We start from the raw sequence: 13,717 nt of genomic DNA, 5'->3' as shown, positions 1-13,717 counted from the left end.
CATTTAACAGAGCTGCCCTTCTTTTCGCTCGTCCATATACTGCTCCTATAAAGGAAGCATATATTGGAAATTCAATTTTTAACATACCAGACCAAACTGCATATTTCAATGTTTCATTCGATAGATATGTTGGATCACCATATTCGTCAAAAACGTCACTGAGTAAGTTTTTGCCCAATCTGAACAATTTCATTCTCTTAACCTCTTCTGTACACTCCATAAAATAAACATCTCCGGTATCATGGTCTATTATTGGATCAAAATTAAATCGGACACACCTTAATTTCATGGAATGTTTCTTAATAGCATTTTGCACCGTCCAAATGTATGAGGCTCCATCTGAAGGTCGTTCATCATTATCATCCTTCTCTAATGGAGATGCACCCCACTCTAGCAAATTATGTACGATGGCTCCATTTAAAAATGCTTTTTCTGCTGCTAAGTGTAATGGCGATCTTCCCTTCTTATCTTTTGCAGATACTTCAGATCCTTCTGACAACAATAACTGGAAAATTGGTCTTTGATTACAATACTTAGCTGCAATATGAAGTGGAAGTTGACCTGCATCATTTTTACAATCCACAACGGCTCCTTTATTTAAAAGTCTTTCGACCACTGTAGAGTTTGCAGATTTAGCTGCAAAATGAAGAGGAGTGTTTCCTTTTACATCTTTAATATTCACATCAACTTCCTCTTTAAATAAAATATCAACAAATGGGAGGGAACCAATTATCGTTGCAATGTGGAGAACCGTCAATCCATTTTTGTTTTGACAGTTTACATCTGCTCCTCTTTCAATTAATTTTCTAAAAATTGAGCTATATCGCTTCCATGCAGCAACATGTAAAGGAGTTTCACCTGAACTTGTTGAGTTTATGTCAAAACCTCTATCCAGTAACAAATCAACTCCAAATTCAAAGTTCAACCGCACAGCACAATGGAGAAGAGAACGCCTTTTTACATCTTTGGATTTCATGTCAACATCAGAGTCCAGCAGGGATAGAAATTCTTTGATTGAAGGATCCATTGTTGTTTCATCGAATGAGGACCCGACTATCGAAGGCTTGATGTTATAAGCCATATCTTGAACAGAATAAAAATATAAATCAAGTAATTGTTAGTATTTTTATGATTTTTTATAGACAAACAATTTTAAATATTGAAATTGTGCATAAGAGAACTGAAAAAACAATGTTTGGATATAACTAATACCTTTTCTAACAGGAAACACATTAAAATACTGGCCAAAGGAAGATAGTACTTGGGTGAGAAGGTAGGAAAGCATTTGTTATAAATAGGATGATTTTTCAGATGTATCACAAGCTCTTTTCTTGAAGGGCTACTCATATTAATAAAGGACACTCTGCTTCAATTTCAAAATATCTTGTTCTGTACCCCCTTCACATTATTTGTCGTTTTTTCAAATGATTAGAAAGTGAATAGAAAAACAATTAAGATATGGAAAGCTTGACAAATTTTAAAAAACTCGAAAACGAAACTAGTAGTTTAGTGGGCTGACACTATTACCTAGTATTAATACGGACCAGCTGGAATATCCACCTGTGCTGAATAAAAACATCCCCATCAGTATTCTAGAGGGTTTGATTACAAATTCTTGAGAGAGCTAAAAATATGTCACACACCTAACAATAATGTCCTGCTACGATAAGTCCCTTTTAAGAATCTTCTAAGCACACAAACTCCAATATATTCACTAAAAACTGAGAGAACTTTGCCCATTTCTTTAAATCAACTAAATGGAAAATGCAGCAAAATGAAACCAATCAGGAATCCCAAGAAATTAATTAATAAAAAGATGCACAGTGGCAAATAAGACCAAAATAACACAGGAAATAAGCAATGAACAAGCGACACAAGAGGAACAGAGTGTGGCAAAAGAGAAACAAAAACAGGGCAGAGTAATAAAAAATTCTTAAATTATCCTAAAATACAGTTGGTAGACCTGTTCTCTTTGCTTAATTCCCCACCCAGAAACTCAATTGACCCACCTGTCTTGCCCAGTCATCTAGACCAATGGACTCTACTTAGTATATAACCTCAGTTTCAAATATCAGTAATTTTCCATACACGTAAAACTACCAAAAAGGTGAGACAGGTATGATGAAGAGGGGTGATTAAGACAAATCAGCCATCATCTCTCTACTTTCGCGCGGACTACTTTAGATGACAATATTAGGATTGAATGCGCATTAGCTGAGTAATGGTTGCTCTAGTTATCCACAAGTCATTAATACATTGGTTGGTAGTTAATGCTGTTGATACTGATCACCGAAAGCTCAAATAAGCTATTGGGCACAGAGAACACTACAAACATAGATGACAAGAAGCAAACATTACAAATATAACAATGACAACACACTTCTATTTCAAACATTTATATATATATATATATATATATATATATATATATATATATATATATATATATAAAAAAGTTTTAGTGTACCTGAGCTGAGTCTGATTTTTTTAGCATTCTTCTTTGCAGCCTTTTTTGTAAATTCAGGAAAGGATAAGTCGAAATAGTATTTCACATTGTCAATAAACTAGTTATATTTAGAGTTCATATTATCAGAGTTTAAAACATCAAGCCATTTTTATTTAGAGAGAAAACATCTAAAGCCTCTCAAGTTAACATCATCAAACTTTCTGCTATTCATAAATTTTAAATCAGGAATGTCTTTAAGGGGAAAAGTTTCAATAATAATAGTCTGTTCATGGTGGTCTGATAAAGCGGTTGCTATAACAGGCTATTTGCCTTAACATCATGGGTAAAAATGGGGTCTATTAATGTTCTGGAACCCAAGACTTCTCTGGTGTAAGATTTTATAGTGGTTTTTATGTTGAAAGACGTCATCAAAGTAAGGAATTTTTTACATTTGAAAGAGTTTTCCTTGAGGTCTATATTAAAGTCTCCTAATACAACAGTCAAAAGTGTGTCTATGTGCATATTCGTTTAAGCAATCTGAGATAGTTCAAAAAAATTCAGAGAGAAGTTTAGAGCCATCTGTGGGAGGTTTGTAGCCTGCAATTATCAGCAATTTTCTTTGGTTAGCCAATTCCACTGAAACTGCAGCTAGTTCGCAAACTCCTTCTAGTACCTCACACTCCAGTGCTTGACATTTTATGTTAGGTAGGCTCCAGATACCAACTCCACCCCTTCTCATATGAGACCTGCAGAAAGCAGTCTGATTCACAAATTTTCGGTGGAAGCTTACATTTTGTGCACTTTTAAGTATTTCATCATAGGTTAGGTTTTATCAAATTGAATACACATGCACTACCCTTAGCTTTCATTTCCAACAAACTAGAAAAAAGCTACCATGGCTATCGCTAACTATTTTTTCTCTTACCGTTTACACTCTGATTTAATTGAGTAAATTCTTTACCTGGAATATTGCGTGGTGACCTTATAGAATTATTCACTTTATGTTTGTTTTTAACCCTTTAAGGAGTGAGTGTAAACTCTACGTAATGAGTAAGGATGTAATATGATGTATATTCTTATAGTGGCCCAAAGGTGTACGGACGTCATATGATGTTTAGCCTCTGTATTTTTGTATTATTGTAAATGCATTGCTATTACTGATTGTCTTTAAGTAGATTTGTCTGTAAAGTGGTTCCATCTATCGGCAACTTGTAATCTGAGTTACCACCAGATCGCAGTAGCCACCTGATAGAAGCCACTGACTCAAGGTCTCGTCGTGCACGCATCGCTTTGCTGTCAGAATATGCCGCCACATTATACTAGCCATTCCTTGTATACAGTATACTGTGGCCATATTATTTTGTGAGAGTGACATATTTGAAGAGCAACCATCTAGTTGGTTACTGTTGTCCAAATGGCAGACAATATTGAATGAGTCTGCTACAGTGAGGAAATAAGACATTTGATTTTTAAAAAGTACTGAAATATTGACTTGTTGAACACGTAGTCCTTTTTTATTAAGCCGTCAAATGTAAATAAACATTTTTAAGAGATTTTAATTTTTTACTCTTTTTGTTAATTTTTTTGGATTTCATCCATTACTCACTTTACCAAAAGAAGACGTCATATGACGTCCATACTCCTTAAAGGGTTAAATCAACAAGTTCGCTACCAGGATTTGACAGAACATCTGGTGGTGACAAGGATTCTAGAACTAAAAACGTATTTTTCAAGGATCAGTACAATGAGAATTTTATATGGCTTTACTTCTCTTGCTCTTTTTACCTTTTACGACTTTCCACTCTTTACTATTAACCTTTCTTAAATTAAGAGACGTTTCTCTTTTTTACAAACTACAGCCTGACCAACGGCTTCACAGTAGGGGGAGAAATTACATTTGTGGATGTCTGATTATCATGCAAGACAGTATTTCCCTCAACAGGCTCAGTGTCAAAAAGCTGATGGTACCAGTTCAAAAGACTGGCGTAATTACTTGAGCAACAACCAAAAAGTATGACTTTCGCATTTAGTACCAAATTTATAATCCTCTTTTAATTGTACCACTTGAAAATGTTTACTTTTTTAACTTTTAGAGAACCCTGGACCACCTCTCCTAAGGAGATTTCCTTCCCCCATTAGAGCTTACTTCGTACTTCTAATTCCGCAAAAGTTGGCCCAAACTGGGCTTCTGCAGGTCAAACTGCCCCAGGAAAGGGTCAGGGTGGGTTGGGTAAAGTGCCCGCACAAAATTCAAAAAATTCTTCTACACTGTAGAAACAATTTAAGACTAAAAAGTTCTTTAGCTCATGCTTGAATTTTTTTACAGAATTTAAATCTTTTATACTAGAAGGTAGAACTTGAAAAATTTTGTTTCCAGAATAATAAGGGTTTTTTCAAAAAGAGTAAGCCTATGGTATACAGCAAAATTGTTTCTATGCCTAGTGTTATACGAGTGAACATCATTTTGGTATTCAAGGTTTTGTGTTTTAATATACAATGCACACTCATGGACATACAAACATGGTACTGTTAGGATATTTAAATCAATAAAAAAATTTCTACAGTGAGTCAGAGGCGGTAAACCCAGCATAGCTCTGACTGCTCTTTTTTGCAAGGTAAAAATCCGTTTGATATTTGTTGTTTTGCCACCCCAGAGGATGATTGAATAAGATATGTGTGACTCAAGCAGGCAGTGGTATACGCTTTTGACTAGGTCTAAGTTATTGAGTGCAGAGAGACACCTAAGAACAAAGATACCCTTGGATAATTTTCCAGCGACTTTTCCCAACTGCCTGCCCCAGTCCATACCATCGTCAAACACCACTCCTAGCAGCTCAGATGACTCTGAGATATCCACTTCAGTGTCACCAATGAACAAGGATGGAGTCCAAAAGTTTTTTTGAAATTTTAATTTGTTTGGTTTGGATGCAAATGTATTTTGTTTTTTCAGGGTTCATTTTAACCCTTCGTACGCTGAAAGCAAGTTGTATAAAATTGCTCTAATGCTCAATAAAAAAAATTTTAATTTTTTTAAAGTTATATATTTTTTTAGGTTTATTGGTCTTGCAACTGCTGAAAACACATGATAGTTTTTGTATTGCTTTTATTTTATTTACATATGAGTACATCATATACATGTAAATATACACGCAGTATATAAAGTCCAATAAACTTTTCTGAAAGTAGCAAAAGTTAGCACAACAGTAATTCATATTATTTATACAAAATTAGTAGATAATGAAGGGAACAAATCCATGACAAATATAAAATATATAAAGAACACAAAATGGTACAAAAATAAAAAAGGCACACTAATATTGGACTAGTGTGTAGTAAATCTCAAAACACTCATCTGGGTGGAGGGCAGGCTTGGCCTCACATGTTTTACATAGATGTATAGTTTATCACATTATCAATATGGATAACCTCGCATAATAGACAGCTAAAGCAGTATAGCAGGTTATAAACAATAAACAACAGTACATAGCGGCCGCCGGCAGCTGACTGTCACGCGCAAGTATTTCCACTTAGAGCGTACAGCTTGCTCACTGGCGATGGCGCGGACTGACAAAGCAAACAAAAGCTTCTGTTGTGATTGGTCCCAGCTGTTTTGATGAGTCACGCTTCACATTGCGTCATATTAGATCACCAAATATTCACTCTCAAGCATTCTGGCGGCAATTTGTAGAACTAACGTAAATATATTGCGTTGTCAGGGGATTCCACGATTTCGAGTTATATTTACTCGGCGGAATATTCCGCTTACAGCGTACAAAGGGGGCTGTTTTTTTTTTTTTTAATTGGGCTAGTACATTTGTTTTGTGAAATAATTCTAATTCCAGAATTTCACAATACATATTTTTGGTGACAAGAGTGGTATCATCTGCAAACATGTAAAGGTTTTCTTTTGGAATTTGATATGTGATGTCATTTATGTAGATCAAAAAAAGAAGGGGACCTAGAATTGACCCCTGCAGAACTCCATTTAGGATCAATTCTGGCTTAGACTGAACGGTCTTGATTTTGGATTTTGTTTTGTGCATAATTTCAACTACCTGATACCTGTTAGACAGGTATGAGGCAAGCCAATCTCTGGCATAATTTTGAATGCCCAGGGCCGAAAGTTTGCCAATAAGAATTTCAGCATTGACACAATCAAAGGCCTTCGAGAGATCTACAAAACAAGCCATTACAGTCTCACCAGCCTCATTGCCCCAATGACACAATTCACAAAGTCAATAAGAGCCAATTTGGTTGATTTTGATTTTCTGAAACCATACTGTCTCTCCACCAGAAGCTTATTTGCCTCAAGATAGTCAATCAGCTGGTTACAGATGGTTTTTTCAATGAATTTTGAGACCACTGGTAGGAGCGATATTGGACGATAATTACACACATCCATAACATCCCCCCCCCTTAAAAAGAGGCTTGACCTTGGCAATCTTGCAGGCGTTTGGGAAGGTGCAAAGAGCTAAATGTCACTTTAGATTCTTACAAATCTGGTCACTTTACCCGTTGAGCCCTTCATTAGAAGTCAGGCTAGGTCTATTACCACTATTTTCTTATGCAAATTTTAATCTATTAGTGCTAGTCATAAAGTAATATCTAAACCGTTCACTTAGTCCTGGTTTTTAATACATTTAAAATGGTAGTTGAAGGAAATATTTATATTAGCCTTGATCTAATCAGGCTAGGGTAGAGTAAGATAAGTGAACCTGACCCGGTTTTTGATATCAATATTAATGAACGATATAGCATAACTATGGATGCAATATAATAAGCGGCAATAACCAACACAATCGAATCACGGTTATCGATTTTAAATATCGATACTATCAAATACAACATTTAACCTATAGATATTCATAATAATCACTGCCAGCAAGAACAATGGTGATGAACTCATACAATTATTGTTTAAAAGTGTATTTTTAAACATTGAACACTGTTTTAAATGGTTATAATGGTAGATGACTAATGCTAAGAACAAGGACGTACATGTTTTCTTTGTTTCACAAGGAGTTAGACACGTTTTTCCTTAAAAAATTATAAAGTAACTAAATGTTATTGTTTTGTTTGTTATAAATATAGATATTTTTGTATTTATCATTAATATGTTTATTTTTAAGATTTAAAACCAGCAGAAATATATTGTTATTTGAAATACCTATCACATAATTTGTTTTCACATTTTGATTTCAGTTTTTTTAGATGGTCATGAATTTGATATCAATAATTCAATTTCATTATGTTGGATATAATGTTGGTTATTATACTGCAGCCTTAATTATGGAGTAATTGCGCAATATCGGTCATTAATATTTATATAGACCCAAGTAACCACATTTTAAGATTGTAGGCTAACATTATATTTGTTATGACTTCATTTAAGTAAAAAATGTTGGTTGAATTTAGAAAACTAACTTAAATAGCATTGGAGGATGATAAAATGTTTTTTTTTAATGTCATTTGTTCATATGAATTATTTATTGTTTTTATGAGAATTTTCCTTGTGTATGTGTGTATTATTATGTAACTAATCCCTTGAATTTAAACCTATAACTTTTATTTAGTATTTTTTATAAGTTGATACCAATTATTGATAGTTCTATTATTCTATATGTTTGGTATCAATAATAATAATAAGCAATATAAAAACCCCTTTATCGAACTCTGTCCTTTCCTATTTTAAAACCACTTACCGCTATATCAAAATTAACTAATCTTGGAATAATATTGCACAATACTTCCAGGGTACACAAAACGGTTATGAAATGTCTGCCAAGCTCCACCCGTTCACTGTTTACTCTACAGTCTGACTGACACTTTCGACTGACGATTAGCGTGTGACGCAATACCCTCGACGTAGGCGAGGGCAGTACCAACAACAGGTAAATCGATTACTCATCCACCGCGCTGTGGTGTAATCAGGAAAAGATTCAGAGTATGACCTTGGGCATCAGCTGGGAATTCCGGTCTGAGCGATGAACTCAGTTCATACCGGTACCTACTGAAGGCATCAAAATGTGAAAGCCAATAATAGGCCTAAAGTTATTGTTGTCTATAAACTTCAGCAAGTTTTTTTCCACGGGGATAAATTAATGTAGAACACCCCATTACATGTTTGGTATTTAAGTCTCCACCTGACTGGAATCAAGGACTTCAAGAATTGATCAAACTGATAAACATTAATGTTCTTTAATACCACTAGTGAATTATAACATATTTTCTAATATTAATTTAATTTTGCAAGGCCTTTCAGAATCGGGGATTCCATCTTCAGGCAACTTCACAAAAAAACTAGTGGTACTAAAATATTTCTAATGCTCCAAGAATCTTTATTAATGCTGTGCTTAGTGGATAGTAAACTGCAAAAAAGGTCAGAGGCCTTGTCTAGTTTTTTACAACAATGGTAGTTTCTTGTATATCATTTTGATTATATTTGAGCATTTCATGAGGGTGAATATATGTTCTAATTGACCCAGCACTTCCTCAACAATAGTGCTATCAGGGTGATATGTTAAGTGAACAACAAAATCTGGGATTTTAAAATAATTGAGATCTGTAAAGAGATTCAAATACAATCATAATATTATTTTATGAGTTTAAATAAAAAACCGAATATCATTGATATGTTTAACCAAGCTATTTTCATTCCAAACTCCAATTCTAAAGAAATGAGTCAGTGTTACTTAGATACATCAGTTCTTCAGTTGCTAATAGGTTAATCTATATAACTATTTGCTAAACTTAATGTACCATAAGTTTTTCAATTTCACAAAAACTCCATCAATCATTTCTGTCACACTGATATTTTCATCAGAAGAAAATATTTTCTTAACTGTAACATCAGCATAAAAAGGGGCTATGTTCCAATTAAGGCTGAAGACTCGATCATTTCAGTAGTATGGCGGATTTATTTAGATTATTCAATGTTGTTTTTATTAGATGAGATTACAGTTGAACGTGGTTTAAACATTGAAATATTTTTCCCCTATACATAGAACAACCTTTATAATTTTATAAGAGTGCTCCCTTCCGCAGAATATACATTTTTCGTAATTACTGATGTCATGATATACGTATATATTGCATTTAACACATCAGCTAGCTGCTAGGATACCAAAAAGTATAAACGTACCTTTGACGCCTTGTACACTAGAAAATTAAATTTTTCTTGTGTGGAGGCTTAAAAATAATTTGTTTAGTTAGTCACACTTCTAACTTAGTGTTCGTAGGCTTCTATAGCAGTTTCAATTTCAGCAGAGTCGTTTGAAAAATGCAATTAAAAACAACTCTACAGAGCGTTTTTTTGTCTGATATGTTTGAAAACTTACCTTTTGTTCAGTTAAATACCTGACTCAACCTAACCTGTAAACCTCAATAGTCGGCGCGTTCATTTTTATTTCGTTTCTACCAATGCCAAATAAGCATAGGCGAAGGAAGCTAGGATGACCAAATGGGACGGGGCCACCACTAACGAAAAATCTGGGAATTCGTAATGCTCAGCCAGCTGATATACCCCGAGGGCAGTCTTCGAGAATATATTATTTCAATTCCAATAAAATTTAAAAATTTTAAGTCTGACAACCTTCTAAGAGTACATTATTCTTACTTCATGCTTTTCAAAAACAGTTATTAATTGAAACAAAATTGAACTTTTTGGAGACCACCTACATTAAATATAACACGTAAAAATAAGAAAACTACGCTACTTTAAACGAATTCACAAAGGTTCTGAAAAATGGCTGTATCTTAAGCACTACAAGTCACATCCTCTAGTTTTTACATTGAATTTATATATCATAAAATGGGCTTCCAGAATATGCCTTTTGCTTGAAAAATGTGTATGTATTTATACTAATTAAATAATTGTATTTTGTAGCCTACATTTAAATCTTTTTAACTTTGAACCATGACACCTATGATAAAAAACACTGGCATATAAACTGACATGTGTTTTTATAGATGATATATTTACACCGTTTATACAATTACACAAACTGTTAAATATTAAATTTGTAATCGTGTTTTTTGACAGCCGAGAGATTGACGTCCGCGTATAAACGCGCGCGCGCGGCGAACAAATATAAACGTTCTAAGTAAATATTATTTACAAAGCACGATATTTCCTTAATTTAGTTATGTAATTTCATACACAAAGTACGGTACAAATACATGTTAACGATAGGTAAATTACTTTTGTAATAACGAACGTATATAAATCAACAACAATTAGTATATTTTATTTGTTGAAAATTATAATGGTATCCTACAAGTAATGACAAAACATTTAATGCCATATTAGATCATCTTTTTGGTTGCAGTTTAAAACAAACTTAAAGGCATTAACCTGAAATATGACAGAGGAGGCACGGGTATAGACAACATTTTGTTAACTTTCACGTAACAAATTTAGTAACTCTCGAATCTTCCTTGTCTGACCACAACGTCTTTTTACTTAGAATTTTCTCAGTAGCAAGTCCGCCGAACCTTAAAAAATTAAAACTTGGAAATATTAATTAGAATAATGGATTTCGATTTTAAATGAAACGTATGTGGAAAAAATAGTTCATTAAATATTTATAGTAACGTTAATAGATCATTCCAACAGAGTATCCATTTAATTCACAAAGCAATAAGTGATGTTTATACGCTATTGAGGTATCATCATATCCATGGATTCCTCCCCAATCATATCCACTGAAAGATATTTCGAGAAAGATTGGGAAACCCGCGAGGTTCAGCGATTGACTGCGACAACTGGTAGCCAATATGAACCTGCGATCCCTTAGTGGTGGCGGTTATTTGCAATTGTCACACCTGCACGCTGCGGTGGACTCACTCGTGTGAACTGCTCCATTTGATCAGATACAGTACTAAATTGCGCATGACAGACCACTAAGTCACCGCAATTAGGCTTGCGCAATTCCCGCTCACGTGTGAAACGGGCCTTACTCGGCAACGACGTCATGTTGACTCATCAGCTATTTTCACGGTTTGTAAATTAAATTCGCGGTTTTCACTATGAGGTGGAGACCTGGTTTATTTATACACAAAACAGTATAATGACATATAGCCTAGGTTAAAAACAATTTTATAGAAGTTGGAAATTGTTGGTGACATTACATGACAACATCAACCCAAGCGGGTGTCTTTATGTACTAGATTAAAACAAAAACAAAGTCACCAGTTGTTGCTTTGTAAATGCGCTGATGTAATAGAATATTTACGTTCTAGTGGGAAATAATGTTACTAACAACACAATAGATGTCACATCACGCAATATGCGATTATAACGGGAGAATTAGTGATTGCATAATACAATGGCTAAAATGTATTTTTAAACATTGAAAAATGTTTTAAATGGTTACACGATAATATCAGTTTTTAACAAGTCAAAGTTGTCATAAAATTAGAAATAACTGACAAGAACTTTAATATGCATTACAGGTTACTGACCCATCAGAATTGAATCCTAATAATATTATAAATGCGAAATTGTCTTTGCTTGTATTGTTTTCATGCATAAACTACACAACTGATTGTACTAAAATTATTCGGTACATCGACATTCTAGCAGTTCCTGGGATGAATATAATTCTTATTTCTAAAATCTCTGGGCTACGCCCCACTGGTTTTTAAAGTAATGAAAAATCCCCATCTTAGTCTCTAAAGTTGTGTAATATTAATTGAATGAACCTGTCAAATGTACTAAACTGTTTTTGTAAAAATTGCTTATTATTTTTTTTTACATTTATAGTGATTGAATGTTCTAATAAGTAATCATAATTTTAATGCCGTTTTAGATATCAGCTATTAAAATCATATTTAGATATCAGGTAAGTACTCATCTGCCCTGAAAATGTCATAAAAAATAAGATCAGAATTTGACTCTGAAGACTCGATTTGAGGCACATGACAGATGAAATTTAGCTAGATTTTTTTGAACTAAAGTTCCAATTCGAGCTCTAAATGTTCTTTAATATTAAAAAATAAAACTGTTACTATAAATTTTAACACTGATATAAAACCCATCTTAGTTCTCTTTTGACAGAAGTAGGCTTCCCTGATATGTGTTATATTTTCTTGATCAGGAAACAAAACATACTAAAATCAAAGTAAATTACTACTAGATTAGGCAAAATCTGCTTTGAAACAAAAGATACTATGACCAGAGTAAAAACTTGTCAAAACAAGTTTTGATAACATCTGATTTTGTATATATTTTACTCTAAGATGTTTTTTGGTAGAAATGTTTTCCATAGTTAGGCAATTGTGATTGAAATGTAACAAGAAGTGTATAAATTATATATAAACTAAAAGATAAAGTTCTGAAGAAGATGATCAAATGTCTTATAAAAAGCATAGTGGAATAGTTGGAAAATTAGGCTCTAATAGTATTGTTGGGAGAATGAGAGTATACTCTGACTGCAATTATGCTTCTGCTGGCTACTGGACATTATAGTGTATATTACACTATACCAACAAAGAAAGATGAATCGCATCAGTATAGAGCAGACTATTAGAAACTCCAACAGAAAGTGGCAAATGTCAGTTTCATTTTAATTCGTTTTATTGTTTGCATGAGCTGAGAAATTTATCATAGAATTAATGTTACACTGAATTTTCTGACTCAATAAATCCATTATCGAATGTAACTGTGCACAAAGCTGTTCTTGGCGTTTCTTCTTTAAAAAGACAATTTCCATTACTTTTATCTGCATTTTTGTTCCATCACTTTCAAGCCAGAGAAAAATGTCATCATTTTGTAACCGCTATATAAAATCACTGCAAACAGACCAGGACACAAAAGTGATGCAATCAACAAACTGTGAAAATATCACACCTGGAATAGTCAATATATCATAATTCTACACTAGATAAAAATTGCCCTGTGGCAATTCTGCTCCAATCAGTCTTAAATTTGACAGCTCTCTATACAAATCCAGAAGGATCTTCTGATCGAATACGACTTTTCATAATATGTGTATACTTTTTCTGATATTGTAAGCGGGTTTATAACAATTGTCTGCATCGTCAATTCAACGAGCTTGTACCCAAATCAACCACAGAGCTCAAATAACCTGCCAAGCGCTTTAACAAAGCTGCATTTACATTGCAGAGTAAAGTTGCCATGAACTTGCAAAATTATTGTCATGTAATGTGAACAAGGATAAACAATTTTATAATCATAAGTAGTGTTACAAGCTGAATGTTGTGCGAGTCAATGGGAAAATCTGTTCACACACAACAGTGATAACTCAGCAA

The 13,717-nt window shown here is 33.7% G+C and overlaps 1 protein-coding gene across 1 annotated transcript; it reads right to left on the bottom strand.

Annotated features, from left to right (window-relative positions):
* Window positions 1–3: 3 nt before the first annotated feature.
* Window positions 4–11,420, bottom strand: LOC124365455 (serine/threonine-protein phosphatase 6 regulatory ankyrin repeat subunit C-like). The gene is made up of 5 exons (XM_046821437.1): window positions 11,270–11,420; window positions 6,509–6,620; window positions 5,930–6,069; window positions 317–1,083; window positions 4–45 (listed from the first exon to the last, which is right to left on the bottom strand). The coding sequence occupies exons 1-5, from the start codon at window positions 11,418–11,420 to the stop codon at window positions 4–6; spliced, it is 1,212 nt and encodes a 403-aa protein (XP_046677393.1).
* Between the last annotated feature and the right edge of the window lie 2,297 nt (window positions 11,421–13,717).

Source organism: Homalodisca vitripennis, chromosome 6 (assembly GCF_021130785.1).
Source record: "Homalodisca vitripennis isolate AUS2020 chromosome 6, UT_GWSS_2.1, whole genome shotgun sequence".
NCBI classification, from domain to species: Eukaryota; Metazoa; Arthropoda; class Insecta; order Hemiptera; family Cicadellidae; genus Homalodisca; species Homalodisca vitripennis.
The sequence above is the reverse complement of the archived record's forward strand: the minus strand, read 5'-3'. Positions and strand labels throughout refer to the sequence as shown.

What these genes read in the sequence shown, in the direction of transcription:
- LOC124365455 (XM_046821437.1), bottom strand. Translation starts at nt 11,420, where the DNA reads ATGACGTCGTTGCCGAGTAAGGCCCGTTTCACACGTGAGCGGGAATTG. An exon ending in GAGTCCACCGCAGCGTGCAG is followed by an intron (nt 6,621 to 11,269) that starts GTGTGACAATTG and finishes CTTGTTTTGTAG; the next exon opens with ATCTCTCGAAGGCCTTTGAT. An exon ending in GAGCCTCATACATTTGGACG is followed by an intron (nt 46 to 316) that starts GTGCAAAATGCT and finishes CTTCCTTTATAG; the next exon opens with GAGCAGTATATGGACGAGCG.